The sequence below is a fragment of the Microtus oregoni genome, unplaced genomic scaffold (genome assembly GCF_018167655.1).
Source record: "Microtus oregoni isolate MIOR12 unplaced genomic scaffold, Mior012 000000F_ref0000247, whole genome shotgun sequence".
Taxonomy (NCBI): Eukaryota; Metazoa; Chordata; class Mammalia; order Rodentia; family Cricetidae; genus Microtus; species Microtus oregoni.
The window spans coordinates 3,542,789-3,568,497 of NW_024543059.1; the positions used below are offsets into that span (position 1 = coordinate 3,542,789).

General features: G+C 50.4%; 1 protein-coding gene across 8 annotated transcripts in view; it reads right to left on the reverse strand.

Annotated features, from left to right (window-relative positions):
- The window catches only part of LOC121459150 (teneurin-4), a 667,715-nt gene that overhangs the window by 333,801 nt on the left and 308,205 nt on the right, over positions 1-25,709 (reverse strand). For all 8 annotated transcript variants that reach the window (XM_041669301.1, XM_041669124.1, XM_041669214.1 and 5 more), the window contains 2 exons: positions 7,704-7,991; positions 4,269-4,538 (listed from right to left, as the gene is read on the reverse strand). In XM_041669301.1, the coding sequence (XP_041525235.1) occupies positions 4,269-4,538; positions 7,704-7,991 (558 nt within the window). The remainder of the gene's footprint in view (positions 1-4,268; positions 4,539-7,703; positions 7,992-25,709) is intronic.

Below are 25,709 nucleotides of genomic sequence, written 5' to 3' on the forward strand. Positions count from 1 at the left end.
TAACTTTCACTAGATTTATCTCCAGAACTGCCTCACCCTCCAAACTGGAACTCTGTAGCCCATAACAATCACCGTCAGGATCTCCTTCCCTGCCTCTAAGGACCACCAATGTGTTGCTCTTAAATCCAGGCTCCGTGGCTCAAAGAGGTGAACCAACTTGTTCAAGGTCTGGCAGCTGGGACTTGGTGCACTGCACCTCACGGCAAGGTCCGGTCTCCTCAGGGGCAGTCAGTTCTTTCCAATGCTGGACGCCTCTGCTCTCATACAGGACCACAGGGGACTAACTTCCCATCCCGCCCACTACTGCTCTGCATTCACCTTCTAGAAGAAAGCCTGCCACACCGGAGACACTCAGCGACCACACATACCACATGAATCCACAGAGAGATTTTTGCTATTCTGCCTCAGTGCTGGGGATGGAGCCCAGATCACGTCCTCTACCCTCTGAAAAACATTTATCGGATGCCTACTGGGTGTCTGTCATACTAGAGTCTCCTGACTGCCTGCGGCTTGCTGGACTGCACCAGGAGGAGGGACCTGAAGGATTTCTCTGGCTGATGGTTGTGAGGAGGACGGGCTTGTGTCTCTATCACCCAGTCAATTTTGTATTTATTTCGAATGTTAAGCAGTGACATAAGAGCTGCTGACATTAACTTTCAGGGACAGAAATTGGCCTTAATGGATCCCACACAAGTTATTACTGATGACAGCTGCACACAGCAGCCCTGTGACCTCATCGGAAGCTCCCACCGCTGTCAATACTGTTGACCATACTCGACTGACGCAAGGCCAGGTGTGGAAGTGGAGCGCACGCTTGTGTGGCTGGAGGTCACAGGGGTTATGCTCTGCCCTTTACATCTATCAGGAGGTCCCTCTGAGAGCTTGGATGCACACTGCTGATGTTCTCAAGTGAGAGACCCTAACTCCTTATGACTCAGAGGGATGCAAGCGAGGGACCAAAGAGACCTGCAGTCCAATCAAAGCTTTGCCAGCGTGCTGATGGTGACTGTTGTGTTAGCTGGCAGGTGGGAATGCCATTGCCGTGTTGTGACAGTTAGAGGCCATCCCATGCATGCACTGGGGCTCTTGGATTTCCTTTATTCCTGAGCGGTGGCCTCACTGGGATGAATAACTAACACACCCAGTGCATGGAACCCTCCTCCTCTGATGAGATCCAAGCCCTCCTCAGAGGAAACGGAGAGAGCCAGGTCTAGAGGGGTGGGCGGTGGAGGAGCAGAGGACGGGATGGTGGGAGGTTCCATGGAAAGGGCAAGGGGAAGAGGGGAGTCTGGGAAGAACAGACACTCTTGACGCAGACGGCATGGCCTCTCAGAGCCTCAGTTTCCCCAGGTGAGCAATGAATCATAGCAAGGTATTCTGATGATCAATATCACAACAGCCATTAGCACAACTTGCCAAGGAGTCAGGGTTCCAGAGGATGGAAACCTGTGGGTGCCTGCTCTGGGAAGCCATGCCTGAAAGGGATGCAGAAATCAGGGTCTTTTGTTGGACTCCCCTCCCTCTCCTTTGCCTCTTCATTTCTTCTGAGTATAGCTGCCTTAGCTCTGTGGTTCCAGTGGAGATAGAAGCAGGGAAAGGGAGCCATGCCTACGCTGGGTAACCAGCCACCAACCTGCTGGCCCCGCTGTCTGCTGGCTCATAGCGCATGTCATTATCCCCCCAACAGAGGCTTAATCCAGCTCTCCTGGATATACAATAAAGTGGGCGGTGTATGTCTTATGCTGTCATGACTTTACAGAAAATGATCCTCAATCGCCCTAGCAAGAAGCCTTCAAAAGAACACCCAACCCCAGCATTTTTCTACTCAGAGAATTCAACAGGATAACTAAAGCTGATGAAGTTACGAGTTCAGATCGGTTAAAAGGCCCGAGTTCTAATTCCATCTAGCCAGCAGGTGAGCCGGAAAGACAGACTTCTTGGCCTCTGCGGTTACACTTCCTTGTTTCTGTGCAATGGTTGTAAAGAAACTGACTTCCAAGAGTTGAAGCGGTAGTCAGTGAGCTCCTGAGGCTGGAGTATGCAGCCAGCCATGCTCAGACGTTGATAATCAGGTGCGGTGATTAACTCTCCGTGCCCCTAATCCTTTCAGGCCTGTCTCCGTCAGAATCCCATCAGTCAGAATCCCACATCTACAAGTCCTGGACATCATTCAGCTCAGCTGGTATAAGAAGCAGCTATCAGAGCACCGCCCCCTCCCAGATGAGCTGGGTTCTGCGGTTGAAGGCTATGAGGTGGGCGACCTACAAATGCTGGTCATTTAGCCATCAGCATATATGTTAATATTTCAAAGGCTCAGAGCAGTCCAGCACAAGAGGATCTCCTGCTTCCTCACGATCACAAAACGTGCCCAACGCGCCCCTTCTCCTAATTTGAGAGCTTAGGAAATGAGAGCTGCTGATTTCACTAAACTGTAGATGAGGAGCGTGAGGACAAGAGAGGGGACGAGAGAGGGGACGCAGCCCAACCATTCTCCAGGCCAGCGACAGAAGACTTCCTGTTCCCCCAACCAGACCTCATTTTCTCCGAGCGCTGTTTAAAAAGGTGCTGTACTTCCACAGGTTAGGGAGTGACGGACGGGGCTGCCAGCTCAGCCTGGGCCTTCGTGGGAGATGAACGGTACAAGCTATCCACGGTGGGAGGGAAGAGCCACAGGGGCTGAGGCCGCGGGACCCTCCCTGGAGTTGGGGCAGGGCCCAGGCCCTGTCTCTCCTCCCCCACTCCTAGGAAGGATGCCACTGGCCCAGATGGCAGAAGAGACATCTGGAATCCTGCTGCTGCTGGCTCTTTAAGAGGGATGAAATCCTCTACCTGGTTCTGGCTCTCATGGTCAGCTGCCTGATCTCTAATCTGGGCTTTGATCTTCGGCAGCTCAGCTGGAGCTGTCTTGTTATGGACTAAATGGGCTAAGTCCTCATCCTGACCCAGATGCTGGCTGGGAATCCAGGTTTTTGCATTTAGAGCTGGCAGCCAGTAGGGGGCTCTGGCATCTGGCTGGCTCTTCTCATTCCTTCATTAGTTTGTTTTATTACAACATCCCATGTTGCATTGTGCCTGTTATAGGAGTTGAGAGTAAGAGCCCAGACCCCTGACCAAGCGTCTCAGAAACAAAAGCCTCCCCGGATGAGGCTGTTCTGGGCTCTGACAGTGACCAAGGTGGACTCTGAGTTCCTCAGGGCCCCACCAACAAGATCTGAGGGGAGAGGATGACTCCGAAGCTAAAAACATAAAAACATGTGCAAACTACTTGCTCTTTTCCTAAAACTGTAGCACCCCGGGACCTCGGAGGATGAAACACAGCCTGGAGTCAGCTCCTCACGACTTATTTTTACTTTCTCAACTCTTAACTGACGAACGGCGATCGCATACATCGACAGGTTATCATGCGATGTTTCCATAGACGTACGCGCATGCAGTGGAAGGATTCAATCCGGCTGACTGCCAGTCTACCACCTTATACTCTGAGGGAGGAGGGGACCTTGGTAACCTACACCTTTAGTGAGTTTGAAATACTCATAGTAGGTTGAAGACCCTTCGTCTTAAAAGCAGAAAATCTGAAATTCTGAACATCGTGTTGGAATAGGAAATTTCTAGATTTCAGATCTGGGGGGGTAGAAATCTTCAGCAGGAATGTCTATGCAAATAGACCCACTTTAAGCAAACTATGATTTCCTGACTCCAAGCTTTTGGGTGACTGGGCAATTCCACACATTCATCATATAAACTTATTCCTCCTACTGGAAACTTTGGAGCCTTTGACCTCTATCTCCTTTACACCCCAAAGGTCAAGTTGCTCCTACATGACAGTCTTAGTCTGTAGACCCTTCTTCTGAGCAACAAAGGACAGCGGGACTGGACAGTGGCCCTGGAGATGGCCTAGGACTGGTGGGGGAGGGGCAGCTGGCTGCTGGAGAGTACAGGAGCAGAGCTGAGCACTGCACAGTTCACAGGGAACCAGCTCTCCAGGGGATGGGTTACTGACACCGGCAGCCCTCTGCTCCCTTACCTTGTGAGTAATAACCCAGCGCTTTAGCCTTGCCCTAGTCCGGACTCAAAGTCTCTGACACATCACTGATGGGTGGGCCTTTCATGCGACATTATAGAAGGCTCTGACTCTTGCCCACTGAAGGCAAAGCCATTTTTCATCAGCTTCCCCAGAGCCCCAGGGAGAGAGCAAGAAATCAATATTATAATGCAAACCACAGTCTGGCCATCCCCGTAACCAACAGGCCAGGTGAGGAGGCACTCACCAGTCTCCGTGTTCTCGTGCTCCGTGTCTGTGAGCGTGAGGTTGGAGTTGGCCCGGCTGGACAGGCAGGAGCTGCGTCCTGACCGTGTGCTCCGACCCCACAGGCGCACTGGGTGCTCAGGGGACAGTACAGTGTCGGCTTCCAGGTCTGCCTCGGAGCTGGCCCCCATGGAATAGCCACAGTGAGGGAGGCCGATGTCTGTCCGGTAGAGGGTCCCATGAGGGGGTGTCATCTCCCCGAGCCCCAGCTCACGCAGGGTGAAGTTGGTGCCTGAAGGGAGACAAGGTAATTACGGTGAAGGGGCTGGGAGAGTTTTCCACACAAGAAGCCCCTTACGGCTGGGTTTCCTGCTGTACTCCAAACTCACTGTACAGCCCCAGCCCCCTCCTCGGCGTGCAGGGCTCCTGCCCCTCCTTCCCCTGCCAAGTGCTGTGCATCAACGCTGATTCAAGCTGCTGCCTTCCTCCGTGGAAACTCCGTGTTACCTACCTACATGTGTGCAGAGTTTGCTGTCTCTCCCAGTTCCCTCTGGGAGATGCCCTGCCTCGGTGATGTTAGATGGTGCCGTTGTCTGTCACTTTTGCTGAAGGTGGCTTCTATGCAAGCAGATGCTATATGTCTTGTTTATTTCTAAATTTATGTGTCTCCAGACAAACCCAGTAGAGTGAAGGCACTCAGTTTAATACATCTGTTAAATTGCATCGAAGGTTTCTGTCTCCCTTCTCAAATAGAACTTGCCAGTAAAGTCCAGACGCGGGCAGAAACTTCTTGAGTGAGCCCTGCACACATCTCTGGAGCCAAGAGTTCTTTCCCGGACAGGCCAGAGGAATTTGGAATGGGAAAGAGTTCAGAGGCTGGCACAGCCACGATTTGAGGGCAAAGTCGTAAAACCCTTCTATGCTAGTGGGTAAAAAATACGTCAGTATCTGGAGCCGCTACTTCCCCCCCTTACTCTGCCCTGGCTGTTCCAGCCACTTCTCTTCCACCCCTATCTATTACCCCCTCAGATCCAGATGCCAGACAATTAATTTCATGTCAGCAGGCCCTGGACCTCAGGGACCTCTGGGTTCTGCTCAGCGGCCAGTCAAATGTTGGGATCGGCTGGGGTATTGGCCTGACCAAAGGTTACATACTTGGAACCTCACTCCTGTGTGCCATACTCCACTCCTCTCTCATACATTTTTCTCCTTCTAAGAACAAGTGATGACGTGCACATTGGAGCCCAGTCCCCAGGTCCTTCCCAGGTCTCTGCAGATTCCGAGTCCTGACTGCTGTGCGCCCTCTCGTCCTCTCCTGCTCTCCACCCAGCCATAGCAGCGCTCACTGGGTTAACCCCCTCAAGAGAGGCCACTCTGCTTAGTGAAAACTCATATTTATTTGCCGTAAACAGCCTAAGCCGCATTGATTTCCGTAGGGCTTTCCCTCCGTTCCCTTTTAAGCTGACAGATTTGGCATTCGTACTGATGAGCAGAGGCATCTGGATAGAGAAGGGTTGCAAGGTAAGGGCTAAGTCCGAGAGTTAGGGATCCCAGTGAGCCAACTGGGCCCCTCCGTGAGGTGGGAGAGTCATTTCACCACGTGGTCTCTTTCTTGAAGAGCCCAGACCCTGGGTCGCCATCCTAACCTCTCTCAGAGTCTAACTGCAAACTCTGGTCTGGAGGTCACCTGAGCTTCCTTCAGTCGGGGGATAACCCATGCCCTGGTCCTTCAAGCGATCTTTTAAGATCCCAGATGGCCGTTAGCAAACGGGACAGCACATGCTTGAAGATGCCTAGATGTTCTTCCCCAGGACCAGAGGGACTCCTTTCCTCGGCCTGCTGCGCTGGGCTTGCATCTGAGCCGTGGGCTCACTTAGTTTTGTTGAGCATGGGCTGGGCAGGGCTAGAGGAAAGCTTGGAGGTATTTTGTCTCTTGCCTTCACTGAGGCTCGGAGGTGACAATATAAAGTCAGTAGCATTCATAAAGCATGGGTTCCATGCCAGGCTCTAGTGGCAAGGATATTGTTTACGGTCCTCACTAACCCTCACGAGCACCCTACCATCAGGTGCCATTGTCCCTCTGCACAGGTGAGGATGCTGAGGGCTGAAACCAGTGCAGAGCCAGATTCACATTTGGATCTGTCGGATGCCAGGGCAGAAGTTCTAAATCATGAGCCAGGGAAGAGCTGTGGAGACGACAGTTTTCAAGCCTGAGAGGCAGCCTTGCTAGTGGGACAGCTTTCATGTGGACCCAGGCCTGCGGGAGGGAGTGGGAATGAGGCCATAGGTACATGTGTGTGTGTGTGTGTGTGTGTGTGTGTGCATGTGTGTATGCCTGCATGCTCCTCTTTCTTGTTTGATCTTGGAAACACGATTCAATCTGGGGTTGCTGTGAGGATTAAACAGCAGTGCTAAAACATGTCTAAATTGCATAGCACATGTCTAAATCATGCGTGGCTGATGCTGTCTGTGGAGGGGAGGAGCACAGGGCAGAATCCCACAGACTGCTGTCATTGGGAAGGAACAAGGTCACCTACCAGGACTCACAGAGGCCTGGAGCAGAACAACAGGCTCCTTGAAGACTCTACGGTAGGAAGCAATCACAGTTGCAGGATGCAGCAACCGTTCAGATGGGCTAGGCCATGGGTGGGGTGGAGAGGCCGGAGACAAAAAATTCTAGGGAGCCGAGGAGGAAACTGAGGAAGGACTCCTAGCGTTGGGAGTCACTCTCGGGCTTCACTGAGGCTTATGCCTGAATGGGCAGCTCTAGGTTGGATGGTCATCGAGGCCAATCTTCCAGGACATATAACCATGTCCAGGACTGGGCAGTGGCAGAGGGGAAGCAGACAAGGGGTTGACTGAGAGGTATTCTGGGAAAGAGTGGCTAGACTTGGCTGAGGACTGGATGGAAGAAGGGTGTGGGGGGGTATCTAACAGCAGGATGTCTTCCAGTTGCTAAGCGGTTCAGTCTAATCATCCCAGGAGCAGGATCTCTCAAGGTCACGCAGCTCACACTGAGAAGGTGCTAAGATATGCTCCTTGAATGGATAAACCCACACACTAAGCACTGGTGTTTATCTAACACCTACCTCTGTTATCACTGCTTACAACGTACAGGTGTCCACACCCCTGTCCCCCTCACCAGTCACAGCAGCAGGGAGACTGCTCAAGGCCAGCTAACAAGGACCAGGGGTAGCAGCGGAAGAGCTTGATTCCAGGCTGGTACCCGAGCCCAGCCTCCAGCCAGCACTCTGAGCAAGGCAGCTGACCCAGAAAACATGTCTGTCCCAGTATGAACTGCAGGGTAGACTCTCAGCAGATCCAGGGCCCCAAATAGCAGGAACTTGGATTCCTCTAGAGTCACCTCCTCCCTCTCTAGAGTCCAGCTCACCTGCATTTTCATTCACGCATCACCTGTATTCTTTCGGGTTCAGCCCACACTCCGGCATGCACTCACCCGCGCGGCAGAACTCCTCGGCCTCTTGGGGTACCATGTCCTTGACGCGGCTGCCATAGGCTAGGCGGGCATCCTGGTCATAGGCCTTCAGGGTCTCACTGGAGCTGTAGGACTTCTGCGGGGCCTTGCCCTCCTCGCTGTCTGCCGACGAGCTGGTGTAGCGGCGCTCAGCATCGCGGCGCCGGGTCAGCGAACGGTAGGGCTTCCTCTCCTTCACGTCCATGGCCTCCGGCCCACGCTCTTCCACATCCACGAATTGGGCCCTTGCCGCACTCAGGGCCGAGCGGTCTGTAGTGGGGAAAAGCAAAGCAATGCTGAGCCTCAGATTTGGGTTGGGAGAGGCAACGCCAGTGTCTGCCCTGGACCAGAAGTACTCTAGGAGCAAAGCGAGTCAAAGACCAGGCTGCTGAGGTGTGGGCAGGCTCCATTGCTACCCTGCAGCCAGCAGTGTAGGGCACCTCTCACGGACAATCCTTTCTCTTTCTGTTGCTGGGCCTACCTACCTGAGGCTACCCCATGCTTTCCTCTAGGGATGGAGATCAGTGGGGCTACCAACAAAGACGGGAGGGTTGGAGGCAGAAGAATCCTTGCTACTTCTCATCTGAGAGAGGGCCTGACCCTGACTTAGGGGCTCTTGGTGTATCTGAGAGATGATGGACCATAGCCAGGCTGGGACTTATTTCTTCAGCAATCTCACTAAGTCACTGTAGGTCTGCAGACATCATACTGTCTCCAGCAGCCATCTCCACACTGATTTAAACTGTGGCTGCTTTGACTTCCACACCAGGAGTATACCGGGGTTTTCGCCGTTCCATGTCCTCACGACGAGCATTCGTTGCTATCCATGTTTTTTTTCAATGACTGGCCATTCTGGCTACACATTAACACTACGCTGAGATTCTGCTCACCCAGGTCAGAATGGCAGCGGATTTATTGCTCTGTTCTGAAGGCCTGAGAGCTTTTAGCTGAATGGCATCTTCGTTTCTCCTTCCAGAGTCTTTCTTTAGTCTGGGGCACAGACACAAGCTCTCCCCACCCCTGAACGGGCCAGGAGTACAGTACAGGAGGAAATCGATGTTTCATTCAAACGACTGACCAGACACTGTGCCTTCCTTTCTGGAAGCCTACAACCTCCTCCGTTCTGTTCCACTCATCACAACAACATGGATGTGCAAAACATTTCCTTCTTCACTGTTTGGCTAGAAAAAATGGCAGAGCAGGAGGCTCTGTGATAAACAAAACAAAACCGGGGACTCTTGCTGGACAAGACTCTGCCAGCCAGAGTGGCATTTAGTGCCTGCCAATGGTGCCACTGGTGTTTGGCGGGGAGGGGTTGGGAGATGTTTTCTGAAATTTTAAGATGAGCTGGGAATTTGGATTTTGAATTGAAATACATTATTTAAAGATATAAACTTTTTTATTTTTGACTTCGCAACATGTTGCAGGACAAACAAAGCCTGATTTGGTTGGAGGACTAGCAGGTTGGCTTGTGGTCATAGGCACCTGCATCAGCTCTTCAGACCTTCCTTCCTTCCTTCCTTCCTTCCTTCCTTCCTCCCTTCCTTCCTTCCTTCCTCTCTCCCTTCCTTCCTCTCTCTCTTCCTTCCTTCCTTCCTCCCTCCCTCCCTCTCTCCCTCCATCCCTTTCTCTCTTCCTTCCTTCCTCAAAGAGTCTCTCCAGGGTAGCTCCTAGCTCTACTCCAGTGGGAGACTCTGTCCACCCTCTTAAGAAGCCCTCTGGATGCACTAAGACCAGCCCTATACCCTAAGCTGAACGCCACAACCACTTTGCAGGGAGATGGTCTGGAGTTAGCGCTCGATGTCATTGGAGGGATTATGGATCCCGAGTGCTTACTCTAGACTTTTCCTGACATATTTTCCTTCACTTTTCAGAGCATAAACATTTGTGATTTTATTGGTGCTGCATAAAAACCATGAAGCACACATGCGACTGTTTTCATGGATCCTGAACCATTCAGCTTCCCACCTAGGCATGTAACATGAGTCAGTAGAAGCGAAGTCATTATTACTACAGAGACCAAATTTGTGCCTAGAAGCAGTCAATACGGAGTGAATTTCTTGGGGTCTTCATTCTCAAAACATGCTTGATAATCGGCCAGTGGTTTAACCCAAGACACACAAGAATTAATTCATATGATGAAGGCCCAAATCTAGGCTCTAAATTCTGTCGTCTTTGAAAAAATATTTACTTATTTTTATTTTGTGTGTATGAATGCTTTCCCTGAATGTATGTATGTATGTGTATCAAGGGTGTGTCTGGTACCTGCAGAAGCCAGGAGATGGCATTGGATCACCACATGGGGATCCAGAAGTGTATTCTGCCATCTCTCCAGCCCTTGAGTTCTGCTGTCTTGATGCTCAGCCTCCCAACACTCACTGCCAAGACCAAATTCTGAGGGTGTGAAAAGCAAGGCCACAGGGAAGACCAGAGAGCATCCACACCTTCTCTCCTGGGGCCTTCAGAATTCCCTGACTGCAATTCTCAGCTTAGAAACCAACTCGCAATGCATCCCATACATACTTTGGTAAGTGAATATATTTATGGAATATGTTACTGGAAGCAGAAAAATCTATAAAAGTTATAGAAGCATGGAAGCTAATGCTTGCTCATAGTTCCCAGGTTAATCTAATAGTTTTTTTTTAAAAAGATTGTATGTGTATGTGTGTGGGGGGGGCATGTGTGCACACTTGCAGAGGTCAGGAGAGAGCACCTCACTTCCCCAGGGTTAGAGTTACAGCTGGTTGTGAGCTACCTGACATGGGTCCTCTGAAAGAGGAACAAACACTTTTAACTACTGAGTTATTTCTCTAGCCCATCGATCTTTAATTTTTAAAGGAAGGCTGATTATAACTCTTTAAATTGATATTAGGATTCAGTAATGGCTTTTGATCCATAGCACTGTTCTGGTTTAATCTGGGTGAGCCTTGTGGCTTCCCTAGCCCCGGAGTGGGGGAAATGCTGCTGATATGAACACACACACACACACACGCACACACGCACACATGCACGCACACGATAAAGATTAGCTATCATGAACAGGCAGTACTAACGCACTCATAATCACACCAAATTAGCACCAGCAGTAGAAAATATATTTGTGGTCCGAGCCAATATTTCCTGGGTGCTGAATTTACCTGCTGTCATAAGTGATAACGTGTCAGATTGCCGTGCCAATCCTCCTATATGGGTCGTAGGACTACCCACAAATCTGTCTAGGAAGATTTGCCCAAGGTCACACGTTATGACCCAGGAAACTGAATTTGGCACATGGTTTGTTGGATGGTTTTGCCATCCTCGGCTGTGCCGGTTGAATTCCCAAAGCCCAGTTCACACCATCGATCTGCTTGTGCCCCCTCCGCATCATGGCCTAGCTGCTAGGACCAATTCTAGCTTCTTAACCGAAATGAACTTCTAGATTCAGATCATCTCGTTCCATCCCTAGACCCATGTCCACTTCCTTGTGCAGGGGGCACAGTCCCCACCACGAGGGGCGTGTCGTTCCTTTCTGGGACACACAGATAAGCGGCTACTGGTATGGAGTCTACCTTCCCTTTAGGGCAGGCCTGACCTTCATGGTGCTTGCAGATGCTCCCTGAGCAAATCAGGGAATAGAGGACTGTTTGGCACTAACTTCGTTCCTGTGACCCCAGCAAACTTTCGGCGGTTTGCTTTAGTAATATCTCACAACAAAACTAGTTGAATGTAAAAACTAAACTAGAGGTGCTACTTACATGTGTCCTTTGAATGTTGTGATCAGCCTGTGCTGCAGGTTTGTTTCCCTGCACTGACCAGCTGGGTGGCTTTAGGGCAAGATACTTAACCTATCTATGCTTCAGTTTCCTTACCAGCAAATCCTCTCTTGGCTGCTCTGGGAATTCAATGTGACAATACATGCCCCCGGCACACAATTAACACTCAATATGTATTAACTCTTAACTTCAGAAACCCCATTTTCAAAGGCATAATTGAGAAGGCCTCAACTAGATGTCAGTTACCATCAAAACAGGAGCACCTCACAGAAATATATGCTACCACGGCTGCTAAACTAGTGGGTGACAACACTCCCCACCAGTGTGGCTCTTCTGACTGAACACAGCAGCTTTAAGATGAAGAACGCAGCTGCATGCCCGTTCCCAAGAACGCCGCTGCTACCAACAGGGACGTCCCCAAGCAGAGCAGAGGCAAGGAGAGCCCGCCTTCCCCTCTTAACATAGCAATTCAGTAAATATTTATGTTTCTGTACAGATAGGGGGTCAGAGAGAGTTCACACGTAAATTGGTGTTTAGCAGAGTGAGAAGAGCTTGGGTGAGAGAGGAATGATAGGAGAACGAACTCCCTGGAAGCCTGCAGCGACCTGCGGCTCCTGACAGAAGGATGGGGAGATGGCGCGGGAGGTGCTCCTGTGCGTGGCTCCGCAATCCATGGATGGGTCAAGGACCAGCTGGAGAGAACACATTGCCTCAACACGCCTTGTATTTTTCTTACCCACTGCTATGCCTTGAATGGGTGTTGCGTCTCTTCCCACCCCTCCCGGCCCCTCCTTCACACCATGGTTGTGTTGATGGTATTTGGGAAATGATTAGGTTTGGAGGAGGTTATGAGGTTGGAGGCCTCCAGAGGAGATTGGGGGCTTCCTAGGAGAGGGAAGTGGGGCCTAAGCATGGGCCTCCCCCACGTTCTGTTCTGCTATTGACGCCCCTCCATCACATAGTCACAAAGCCAGAAGATGCTCACTCGAGGCTCTCTTATATGGCATTTCCTGAACTTCAGATTTCAAGAGGCAACTCTGTCACACCCAGGGCACAGAGTTCCAGAACAATTTGCAATCGGCTGGCATGAGCTACTGTTCTCACAGTCTCCATCTCTGTGACTTGGTTCCATTTTATGGAAGAAGCAGGGGTTTATAGGAGCTAAATAACCAGCTGGAGATGACAGGAAGGTCATCAGGAGGCTGCCATGACTCCTCTTAGGGGCAGGATGAGCTCTGGCCACCTCCTAACTGTGTGACTCTGGAAGGTTCCTCAAGCTAAGATACAAATAGTTCGTCAGATGCTTTGCCAACTGCAATGCTCTATGTCAGTATAAGGGATTAAGAATTTCTGATTAATGCCATTGTTACTGTCTTCATCATCACCCTCATTTTTGGTTTCGTTTCTAAGCAAAATATTCTTAAGAATGCAAACCGTGAGCTAACTTAAGCAGATGGGGACGTTTAAGGGTGCTCTGGGCAAAAGTGAATACATATCCAAGGAGTCAATAGTGGGCCAGGCTGTGGGCCTCTACCTCCATGAGGCAGCTGCCACTGTGGCCCCCGCTGACGCTGGCGGTCCATGTGTGAGGACGCTGATGCTGACCACACCTAGGAGCCATCAAGGCCTTGGCACGGGCTCAGCGGTCAGTCTCTCCTAAGCACGACTCTTTGGGAGTCTTCTCTAGCGCCAGTCCCAGCACCACAAAGGTGCAGTGAGAACGAACCCTTTCTGGGAGAGCAGCAGAGCAGTCGGTCACTGTGCTGCTGTCTCCAGAGATGCTTGGGCCAGAAGCCTTGCAATGGCAGCTTTCTGCCTGGCTAACGTGTCAGAGGAAAGCCCATCGGTGGGAATTGACAAATTAGGAACTGCAGATTCCTGCGTTTCTTGTTAGACTCTGATATGGGTATCTGATTTGGTCTATCAGTGGCCAGAGAAAGGGGCTGGGACAGGAGGGCAGAAGAAATGTATGTATTGAGTACAGAGCATAGCCTTCCCACCCTGACTCACGCTTCTTATCACAGAGGTCAGGATGCTCCAGTTTACACGGTGGATAAAGGACAAGGCTTGGACTTGAACCCAGGACTCTCGGATTCTACACTCAGGGGCAGAGTTCTTGATGAGCATGTGCAAGGCTGTGATGGGTTCAATGACCACCATTGGAAACACGAAGCTAAGAGAAGCCATGTATGCAATCAGTTTATGTTGCGCTCAACGGCACACACCTGCAATTTCAGCATCTGAGAAGGGGAAGCAAGAACAGGAGCCCAAAGTCAGCCAGCCTCGGCTACACAGAGAATTGAAGCACAGCCTGGGCTACATGAGACTCTGCCTGAAACAAACGAAACCCCTGTTCACTTAATGCCTCCTCACGTCCTGGTTACTGTGTGCGTATTATTCCCAGTTCCCATGGCAACAGTGCAAGCTAGGTGTCATTCTCTTATTTTCAATTTTCTCTTGTTCTTGTTTTAGCGATGAGATAACAAAAGCTCAAGGAGGGTAAAAGTGAATTACTCTACATCACATGGGTCTCTCATGTCTGGGTCTATATCTGAAACAGAATAAACGCTGAAAAGCCAAGAAAAGCATCGCACACCTAGCAGCACAGGCTGAGTCACCAGGCACATCATTGCTAAATCCTCTTTCTTATTTCAATACTGCAGGGGCACACGCTGGCACCGCAGGAGTCTCCCTCCACCTCCCTTATGGTATCCCCCCTCCTCTCCAAGCGCTGAAGTCTTGTCTAACTGTTCAAGCTTCATTTGAAGCATCAGAGGTCGAGCCCAGGGTGAGTGCGTGCTTAGCTTGTGATCCCCAGGAGCCTTCAGACAGGAGGGAAGACAAGGGAGAGGGTCCCAGGGCCACCAGGCCAGGCTGAGAGAGGCCAGCGGCAGAAGAAGGTCAGGGTCTTTTGCCAGGGACCATAGTGGTATCTAAGGCAAGGATACGTCTAAAGCTTCACCATGGAGAAGTTGAGCACAATTGAGGGTTTTGAGATCAGGAGAGAAAAGTGGCACAGATTAGTGGCTTCCAGACTGCTCTGATAAACTGAAAATGTGCCTCATGTTACAGCCTGAGGCCCATATATATTGTCAATGTCTCACGTGCTTGTGTGTGCCCTTGCATGCATGTGGAGGGCATGCATGTGTATGGTCTGTCTTCTTCTGTTGCTCTCCGCTCCATATTTTGAGGCAGGGTCTCTCGCTGGACCAAGAGCTCACCGGTTCAGCTAGGCTGGCTAGACAGTGAGGCTGCTGGATCCTCTAGTGCCTGCCCATCCAGCACAAGGGGGATCTGAACCCAGGTATTTGTGCATGCACAGCAAGCATTTTACCACCGAGCCGCCAGCCTAGCCCATACATTACCAACTAAACCCCGAACTTTGTGAAACCACGCTAAATCTTAGAGCAAGGGTGGAATTTGGTATTTTCAAGCCCATTCTACTTGCATAGGATAATAATGAGTTGCCAGCTGGCATGAGAACACACAGTTGTAGGTCACCACATGGATGAATGACCTTGAGCAGAAAGGAGCCAGGTTATTCCTGGAGTTCAGACTATGGGGAGAGAAGATGTGGGAGACGAAACCTGCGGTGTGGAAAGAGCCTCCTGCTCGAAGACATACATTTTCATAATACCAGCGGACAGGAAAAGCGGAGTGCATGTGGCAGAGAATGCCGGCCAAAGACTCAGCAAAGTCCTCAGGGGAGGGTACCTTCAACTGCATTCAGAGACACTGATGCCTGCCCTAGCAGGGTAGGGTTCAAACTGTCCAGGAGAACGAGCTGGGTGCGGGGTTTGTGCAGAAGGCTTGTCTCAGAAACAAAGCACCCATGTCTGGGGAGAAGCTCACATCTGGACCTTTCAGATGGCCCCCAGTTGTATTTACATAAAGGCGGAGCATCGAACATCTGGGTGGGAGACATCCATAGACAGCAAGGCCTCAGCTGCCAATACATCTTTCCCCCTACACAGCCCACAGGGGAGAGGGCTGTTATCACCTGCTTACCCAAACCCAGTCAGGAAATTGACTGAATTCCTGCCGGGCTGAGTTTTATCAGTTTTGCTAAACATAAGCAAAGGGTGGTATTTTTAGTTCTCTGTGTGTCAGAAAGGCCCCTAAACATTTTGGAGCTAACATGTGTTCTGCAGAATGAAGGTCCCGGGGAGTCCTGGGCATGTACAAAAGCATAAATCTTACTTTCCTTAGTCTTTCAGTGATTGCTCTTTGTTTTCAGCTGGGATAGGAAAGGCATGGTCCTTAGCCTGGTGCCACATTCTGTGCTGGACTCTGCAGACCAGAAGGGGAGGCGTCTTCCCCCCCATGTTAGGGATTTGGGAAAGAAAGGCCTGCAGCATCAAAGGGATGCACACATTCATGACACCAGGACGGATTCTACAGCTCTGGCTTCACATTTATGCCCACCATTACACCCCGAACACATTTACATAGCCCTGTTACTAGGGGGGACCCCTCACCATTTAAATAGGGGGGCAGTGCTGTTGAGAGTGCTGACTAAGAGCAAGGTATTCTCGTCTCCTCCCCCACTGAAGCCGCACCATACCCTCTCCTCAGTTTGCAGATGAGAACCCAGAATCAGACAGGTGAAATGCTTGCTCAGGGGACCACGTTAGGAGGAGGGTATGGGTAGGAGTCACACCTCAGCTGTCCTGTCCAAGGCTCAAACTTTAAACCGACCTATACTACTTCCTCCCTGCTCATCCCCGTTCTAATTTGTGCCAGTGTTCCATCATCTCATTTTTAATAGTACCAGCTCCTCTGGCGGTCCACTTGGCCTCTGGTCTGCTCACAGCAGTTCCTTGGTAGCCTGGAACGGAGCAGCACTCTGGGCCAGGGAGAGGGCTTCACTGGGAGTGAGCTGGCTGGAGTGTGGCCCTGTGCCCAGCCTGGCTGTGGGGACATCTCTAATCAGTGGCTGCCAGGCAGATGACAGATGGTGCCACTATTTGCCGGAGCCATCTTGCCTTCTGTTGGAGGTTTGTCAGAGGCCAGGCATCAAAGGACAGAGACTCTGATCCCAAGCCAGAGGGTTCCCCTTCAAAGGGCTGGGCATGTCCAGGACTCAGGGACACAGCAGGACGTCAGTCTGCAGGAGGTTTTAGGATGGCTGTGGTGTCTACAATCCCGCTCCGTCCAAGTTTTGCTCCAGAAGCCACAGATCAGTCCAAGACCCTCTTACAGAATCTATCGCCTCAGAGCTCAGACAGAAGGTAACACTCAATGGGTGCTTGATGTCTCTTGGTCTCATTTCTACTGAGTCGTCATTACGTGACCTCCACTCTGGGACAGCTCTGCTTACCAGCTTTTACTTCCTGTTATGGAGTCAAAAATCTGCCTCCTTTCAGCTTCCTTCCTTCTCTCGGCCTCAGCCCTATTCCCTGGGAGTCTAGGAAGTATGTCTAGTGTTTTATTCCCCAGAATAATCCTTCCAGACTGAAGATAGGGCCAGTCTGTGTCCTTGAGTTCTTCATCAGAGACAGAGACCTTGAGTCTCTGATGGTCTTCAAGTCCCAGCCTTCTTGGTAAATTCCCCCCAGGTCTATCTTCCTTAGGATCCTCTCCCTCTTCTAATCTGGCCCTTATAAAATCCTGGGGTGTGGACTGAGGAGCTGGATTGGATTTGGTCTCCAAGGAACCACAAAGCTGTCAGAAGGTCAAACACATCTACTCTTAAGTCCAGCACAGAGGAGGCAAAGGGACAACGGACACAGATGGCCTAAGGACAGAGATGGGACCTCTAGAACTCTAGGCCTCTGCTGTCTGGGGAGATGATCTCTGAACTCAGCCACCAGGCTGGGGCTGGAGTCACTCAGTGGACCAGAGAGGAATATCTTCTTCATCGTCCCTTGGCTTTCCCAGGGGAAGCTGCTGGGGCCTTGATAGATTGATGTCCTCTCTTTCCACTGCATCCTTTTCCATCCTCCCCCAGGAAGCCGGTCCCATCCACTTCTCAAATCCTCCTGGACTCCAGTTTCTCCATAAACACCACCTTGAGACATTCCGTACCTCTGCCAAAGTTCACTGACTAGTATCTCTGTCCTTTCTCCCAGGAAGCCCTGGCAAAAGTTGAGGCTGCAACTCAGTCTGTTTGGGTGCCAACTATGCATGAAGTTTTCTTTTCTCCCGACTTCCCGTGGGCTGGGTCTAGACCTGCACTATGAAATATTCAGCGTCGAGCGGAGACGCTGGTTGATTGAACACATCCTACTGAGGCCAAGTCTTAGCCTGCAATTACCCGGGGCTCCCACCAGGCCTCCTCCTCAGCGGATGGGGAGGGGGAAACTGAGGGTGCTACCCAGCTCTCAGGGCAGCAAGCAGCCATTCAAGTCTTCTGGAAACAGTAAAACATTCAGTGAAATGCTACTCAATGGCTATAATGCTATGGGCTCAGAGCCTTTGGGGACTGACCCAGGATCAGAGTGTGGCAGGGGCAAGAACATCACTTTCTTTAAAAATATGTTTTTAGTTAATTCTTTGAGAATATCATACAATGTATTTTATTCCCCTTCCTCCTCCCCTCAGATACATTCGTAGGGACTGTCAAATTATTCTCTATATTTCTTAACCACTTTTTCTTAGTTTATTTCTGTGACTTCCTGAGATGCAGGTTAAGTTACATAAATTCTTTTAATTGCATCAAATCCAAGTTTATCCCACTTGATATTTTAATTGTCTACTATGTTTATCTACTTGATTACTGTGTGTGTGACTGGGTTTGTCATGGTGCAAGCCTGAAGGTCAGACGTCACCTTCTAGGAGATGGTTCTCTCCCATCATGTATAGCCCACGGATAGAACTCAGGTTGCTCTCCTTGTAGGCAAATGACTATACCTGCTGAGCTATCTTGATGGCCTAATATCTCAAACGTTTATGTTTCTTTAATATCCCTGTTTTCTGATTGGGCATCTCCATAGCCACCTGTTCCTATTTCATTCAATAATTTTTAATCCTTTAAAAAAAACTTTGTATTTGCTCAGTGTGGCTTTCACATATCTTGATCAGCTTTGCTCAGCCCACAGGCTCTCCCCATCCTCACCACCAGGGTGGGCTCTCCAGCACCACCCAGCTAAGAACTTCTTATTTTTATCACCTCTGCTTACATCATCCCCTCCTTGGTCACCAAGCACCTGCTCAGGTGGCTGGAGCCCCAGGTCCCACGAGCCTAGCCTTTCCCAAATATACATTCCAAATCGCAACTTCTCTTTAGAGAACATCTCCCTGGAATCAACCTGAGTCCTGAGATTTGAATATGGGTAGCAACAGCCTGGGATCCCAAGGATTTCATGACACTTGGTGTTATAGTGAGGGAGGCTGAGGCACAGCTACAGTCCAGAAGTGAGGGGCCAGAAGCTGTTATGTTCTTCCTGGGGCCTTCCACAGCCCCAGTCCTCCATACAAGATGATGAGTACCATATCTGTGCCTGAAGACTTCCCTGATCTTCCAGAACACATACATAAACACACACCACACATGCACACACACACACACACACACACACACACACACACACACGGAGAGAGAGCTGGCTGTCAAGTGTCAGAATTTCTGTATGGTGCATGAACTACAACATCCCTTAGGCACACGAGGCTGGTTGGTGAGGGTGTCCCAGAGAGGGATGTCACATAGAAAGCAAGGCAGAAGTAAGTGGCTTTGGCAGAATTTCACTTGCGTGTCTGGGTACTCAAATTTGGCAGTGGTGGAGAAAAGTCCTTTAATGATGGGAAAACCCTAAGTGCCTGAAGCTGCCTCCACTTCTAGTCATTAGGGTAGATATTAGGGCCCTCTTGCCAGTAGCTGGGTGGCCAGGCAATTTTCATTTCAATAATTAGCCTCTGTAAGTCTCACAGAACTGGAGACAGATAAAGGCAGGACCAGCCTCTCACGGAGCTAATTGTGCCCAGAGTTGTACACGCCTAATCAAGCCATGCACTGCCTCCATCCCTTTCATCCAAAGGCTCAAAAGACTTCGCCATCAGTAATTAAGCCTCCTCAGTGTCTTAAGGAAAGGAATTCTCCAGGGCAGTCAGAATGGAGAACACTCTGCCAGGGTGGAGGTAGTGGAGAAGGCAGCCGTGGTGCAAACTGCTAGAACAGTAGGGAGCCAAGAAGAGGTCTCCATCCCTGAGAATGGCCCTCAGTGGCTACTCATCTCTGAGCTTTCTGCCACAACAGGGTAACTGATGGCTTCAACTGTACCTGGCTAAGCCACAAAACGCCTTTCTTAATTAATAACAGGGCTATTCTATGGAAGATATGTCTGTTAAAAAGTTCCGACAAGGGTGATTAGAAACCACTCTCTCAGGTTCTCAGACTTGGAAGGGAATGTAAATGAGGGAGCCATCCAAGACTTGTCGAATGCTGGGTGACTTCTGTACATCCACACAGACCCCGCCAGCCCTGGATGGACCCGTGATGACAGTCCGCGTATGCCTATCACATTGCATCCTCCGATCCTGGCCTTACACGGCCCATTCTGCTAGTGAGCTAACACTTAACTTTCTGTAAAAGAGATTTTCTGCTGCCCTGGCTCTGCTTTAGAAAGCTCACAAACAAGAAAATCCTCCTCCAGGAGAAGACTTCTTCTCCCCAGGCTCTAGAAAGCAGTAGAACATAGTGGATAAAAATGCAGGCTTTTTATCAAAAGCACCATCCAAACAGGAAAAAAAACTGGTAAGTCATCCTTCTCTGAAATTCTTATGTTTTACAAAAGTCTGCAGAGGATGAAAAGTTAAGCTACAAAGTAGGAGAAAATTTGTGCAAACCACCCGTCGACAAAGGCCTAGCAGGGAGATCCCAACAGGAACCCAAAACTCAATAGTGAACTAAACAAACACTCCAAAGAGATGAGTAAATATCTTACCAAAGAGGCTATACAGATGGCAGAGAAGCCCAGGGGGGAAAATATTCAGCATTGTTAGTCACCAAGGAGATGGGAATTGAAATCACTATGAACTATCGCCCTATACGCATCAGCAGGGCTAAAATGAAAAATAGCAACAACTCTCAATGCTGACAAGGATGCAAAGAAACTGGATCACCCGTGCATTGCTGGTAACAATGAAAAATGGCAAGTCCCCCCTGGAAAATAATTTGGCAAATTGCTTAGAAAACGGAGCATGCAATTACTGGACAAGCCAGCAATTGCACTCTTGGGCATTTAGCCCTCAAAAATGGAAACTTATGTGCACACAAAGGCCCACAGGACAACATGTACTGGGGAGATACTCTGAATAGCCAACAGCTGGAAATGGGCCAGATGTCGCTTGACAGGGGATTGGTTATATCAAAGTAGAATCCCATGGAATACCGCTTGATGACAAAAAGGGATGACATAATGACGGCACCCGTGAATCTCCGGGGACTTATACTGAGTGTGTGTGGGTGGGAGGGGGCAGCACAGAAATCAAGCCCTTCCATAACATTTTGGGAATCCCAGTGCTTCAGGAGGGGAGACCAGAGAGGGATCGGGTGGAGTGTGGCTGCAAAGGGCATCGTGAAGGAGGTCTGTGCTGGAGGACGTCACACCACCTCTCCTGCAGACTCAGCTGTCCCCGCCATCACATTCTTAGAACTAACCAAGGACTCTCAAGTGAAGTAAGAAATGGGAGTAAGGAAACGGAGTGTCCCAATGCTAACATCCTGGTGGGGACATGCTCTCGCGATAACGGCTTGCAAACGTCGACTGGAGAAACCGCGGAAGGGACGCACAGAGTATCTCTGCGTTATTTCTGTATGTGCGCTACAATCGGCTCAACAAAATATTTGAGGGTTTCGAGTCGATGCCTTTTGAGTCAGGCACACCTGCATTTGAACGCCGAATCTGCTTATGTGCTCCTCTGCTCATTTGGACGAATAAAGTACCTGAGCCTCAGTTTCCCCATCCAGAAAATGAGAGTAGTGCCTGTCATTGTGCAGGGCTGTCCTGAGGTTTAGACGAGGTAAGAGAAGTACTCCACTCTGGCCCTGGCACAGAGCAAGGACTCAGTCAACAACAGGTGTAGACCACGCCTCTTTATCCAGGATAGACGTTTCTGTACCGTAGCCCAGTTCGATTATCACCTGCCCTTTCTCCTTTCTGCCCATTTGGTCAATGTTCCCCTTTGGAGGCCAGATGGCACCAGGTGCACTCGGGGAGGTCTGACTTCAGACGCCATGTCACCTTGATAACGCCAGGTTGACAGCGACAGCCTGGTGAGTCTCGTTACCATGGACAGCGCTGCCATCTTAGGGTTCTAGCCACACAGACACACTTTGCATGCCATTTTTTTATGCAATATCTTTCTTCATATTTATCCAACCCTGGGTATTGGTATTAATACAAACACCACAGGCAAGACGTCTTGCGTTTCTTCCTAAATCTCCAAGACGTCCCTGGAACCTGGGTATGCTGATAGACAGCCAGAGTAACAACTTCCTATTAATCACATCTGCTTGTATTCAAACCCCGTGCACCCTAACCCTGCCTCCAGGGTTGGCCGTGTGTCTTCCACCTTGTGAGCCATAAGCCTAAAACAAACTCATAGCAGAGGCAGGGAAGACCCCTGAGTATCAGCGCTTGCCTTTTCTTACTACTGTTGGGCAATTAGCAAGATTCAAAGGACTTAGGATCTCGCTGCTAGACCCAGGGCTGAGCAGCAAGATTTTACTGGATTTAGCCACCTATGTGAACCCCTAAGCACACTCACCTACCCAGCTCCATGACCTTCGGAACCAATGAAGGATTAGTGTAAGTTACTAGATTTGGGGGTAGCATATTACATGGTAAAGAGAAATTGTTGTAAACATTACTATAATTTCTATAGCATAGGTGAAGCGACTGAGTGAGGCTCCGAGGAGTCCAGTGAAAAACAGCACCTTAGAACTTGTACACCTCTCCCTTGTTTTTGCATGATTTAAGCTACCCCTCTTCCATAGCTTACTGCTTATATTGGTAGTAGTCTCTATTTAAGTGACTGCTTAGCCATATACTCTAAGCTATGTGCTCCCAAGCCCATCAAACAGTAGGCACTATTAATATATAATGATTGGTTAACTGGATGAAAGTGCAGTATCTCTGAGTAGCTGGGCTATCTCAGGCAGGAGACTCACACCCAGGGAGGAGGACCCTGTTGCCCAGTTGCATAGCTAGCAGGGCCTGAACTCTGGCGAAGCTCTGCTCTTCTAGCTCAGAGAGCAAAGGTCTGCCCTTCAATTTTCCATGCATCCCGAGGGCAAGACAGATGAGGAAATGAGTAACTGCCCCCACAGTTAGGAGGGAACGTTCCTGGATGAATTCCATATGTTTCAGGAATGCCAATCTCCGTGCTAAGAGGATTCTGATCAAAACAGGCTCCCAGCTGGAGCAGAAGCATACTGGCACAAACCCCACTGCCTGGAATGGGAGATGCCGGTCAGTTGAAATCCTGGGTGAGCTTGTGCCGTCCACCCCCGTGCAGACCCAGGAACATGGTTCCTAACCTGCAGACTCAAGGGCACAGAACATCTCCTTCTCTCCTCAGCTCTAGGTCAGGCTGTACGTGGGACCAGCTACAAATGCCTGCTTTTTTTTGTCCGCTCCTCCTGCTCTGTTTACTACACCAAAGTGATGCTCTCAGTATGTTCCTAACCACTGGGTCCCAAGAATCCCGACTGTACCTGAGATGGTGTTTACCTTGACAGCAGCCAGCAGGCACCGAGACCAAGCTGTATCCCTCTGTTGCCTCTGCAAGCTCCCGCCAACTGTCTCCTGGGTGGCTGTGGCGTCTCTCTGCCTTTTAGGAGGGTCTTGAGTTAGTCCCCTCTGTGGGGAAGCCCTGGCCCTTGCCCTTCCACAATCTAATGTTACACTTGGGTCACGGCAGCCTGGCTTCCCGGGGACTTTGTTCTCTTGATCAGAGACCTAAATTTGTTTTCATTAAGAAACGCTGCCCGTCACTCCATCAAGTCTGCCCTTTTGGGTTGTTAACCTCAATTAATGGTGCCAGCTTTGGAGGCCACTCTGCAGGAGAGGGAGGGGGCAGGCTACTCAGTCTCAGCAGGCTGGATTACAGGGGCTGCGTCTGATTTTGACTAGGCAGCAGAAACCCCCATTTGCCCGGCTGTCTTCTTAACAGACCACCCACCCACCCACACTACCTTAGATAGGGGCAGCCGTGGTCACCGAGAGCCCTCACTCTGGGGACAGGATCCACACCCCTGCTCTGCACTCCCTCCTTTCCCTTCCTCCCACTTTCCTCCTCCTCTCCAAAGAGGAGACACTGATTCTACCTCCCTGCTGGGTCAGCTGGGTAAGGGCTGGTGACTTAAGGAGACAAAGCACTTAGAAAAGACCACAGCTAACTCTTGGCGGGTTCCCCCTCCCGCCGCGCGTGCGTGCGTGCGTGTGTGTGTGTGTGTGTGTGTGTGTGTGTGTGTAAGGAATATGCATATGTGTGTGGATGTGAGGTCATTCCTCAGGAACTGTCCATCTCATATTGTCCACCTGTTTTTTGAGACAGAGGCTCTCACTGGCCTGGAACTTGCAAAGTAGGCTCTGCTGGGCAGCTGGTGATCCCTAAGACTTCCGGTCTCTGCTTCCCCAGCGCCAGGATCCACAGTACACGTTAGTGTTGTTGTTATTATTATTATTAATGTGGGTCCCAGGAAGCAAACTCGCGTTCTCGTGGTTCCCGACTGTCCAGTCTTCCCAGCTCTGGAACTGGCTGGTTCTCATCCTCACCGCAAAGCTCTCACGGCAGCTCTGGCCTTCTCCACCCACTCATCCTTGCGGTGAGACACAAATAACTCCCTTTAGCAGTTGGGACCCTCAATATACTCTGATTAGAGATCAAATACAATGTGCTAAGGATCTAGGCAATGATTGAGCACGCACGATCTGGTTTGAGTCTCACCCTCGAACATGGTTGGCATGAGCCATGGTAAATCACCCAGGCTCTGCCTTCCTCCTTGCCATGGCTGTTATTTTCATGGTCTTGTCCAGCTCATGCCAGCAGGGAAGAGAGGGAGCCCGCTCTTCAATCATCCCAGCAATCATCCCAGGTCACCGTGCCGACCCATCCTCTCTGGGAAACCTGAACCACCTTCAAAGAGGAGCTTTTAATTGGCTTAGGCTCTGTGCCCACTGCAAAACAGCTTCCAAAAATAGGATTAGTGCTCCTCCCACTCTGCACAGCCGGGCAAGGCCCCACATCCAGGGCAAGTGGCTGGACACTGGCCCGCTTTGTCGAGACTTCCCTGAGATGCGCCCTTGTTATGGCTTAGTGGGGTTGGTGGTGGCATTGCTAGGTCCTATCTCTTCTTTGTCCCATGAATTTAAGAAATGGGTGCTCAGGAGAGCCTCGGGTGAAGAAAGAATTGATAAGGGCCTGGCCAGTGATTCTTTCAGATAATATGAAGCCTTAACAGTTAAAACTATGACGAGAGATTGGCTTAGTATTGCCAGATGGCCCAGGTTACCCTGGGAATACACCAGGCTGAGGCCTTACCCGGACCCACTACAGCTAGTCCCGCCACGGCTAGTCCCGCCACGGCTAGTCCCACCACGGCTAGTCCCACCACGGCTAGTCCCACCACGGCTAGTCCCACCACGGCTAGTCCCACCACGGCTAGTCCCACCACGGCTAGTCCCACCACGGCTAGTCACACTATGGCTAGTCCCACCACGGCTAGTCCCGCCACAGCTAGTCACACTATGGCTAGTCACACTACGGCTAGTCACACCACAGCTAGTCACACTACAATGTCAGTTAACTTGAGACTACCCTGAGTAGCAGGTGTCGCAGGCTCCTTCCAGCAGGTCAGAGGTCAGCAGGAGAAGCATGGAGTTTCTCTCAGGAGAGCTAACTCCGGCACTGGCTTCGTGGTCATTGGCAATGGCTGGACTGTACACATTGCGGCCCAAATGTTGGCTTTTTCTTACTGGCTACCTTGTAGGTACTTGATGAAGCTTGCTTGCCACATCCTTACCATCTTATATAAACCCCATCTCTGGTGGGCAAGGACTTGTCCTATACACTCTAGGTCTTTGTGTTAAGTGTATGGTACATTTGTGTGCGTGAGGATGCAAGTGTATTCGGGCCGGTGGATGTGGGGGATGGAAGACAATTTTGTGCTCTATGCTTCAGGCAGCATCTATTGTACTTGAGACAGGGTCTCTCATTGGCCTGGAGCTCACCTACTAATCTCTGCTGTCTAGGTAGCAAACCTGAGCTCTTCCTGTCTCTGCCTTCCTAGCGT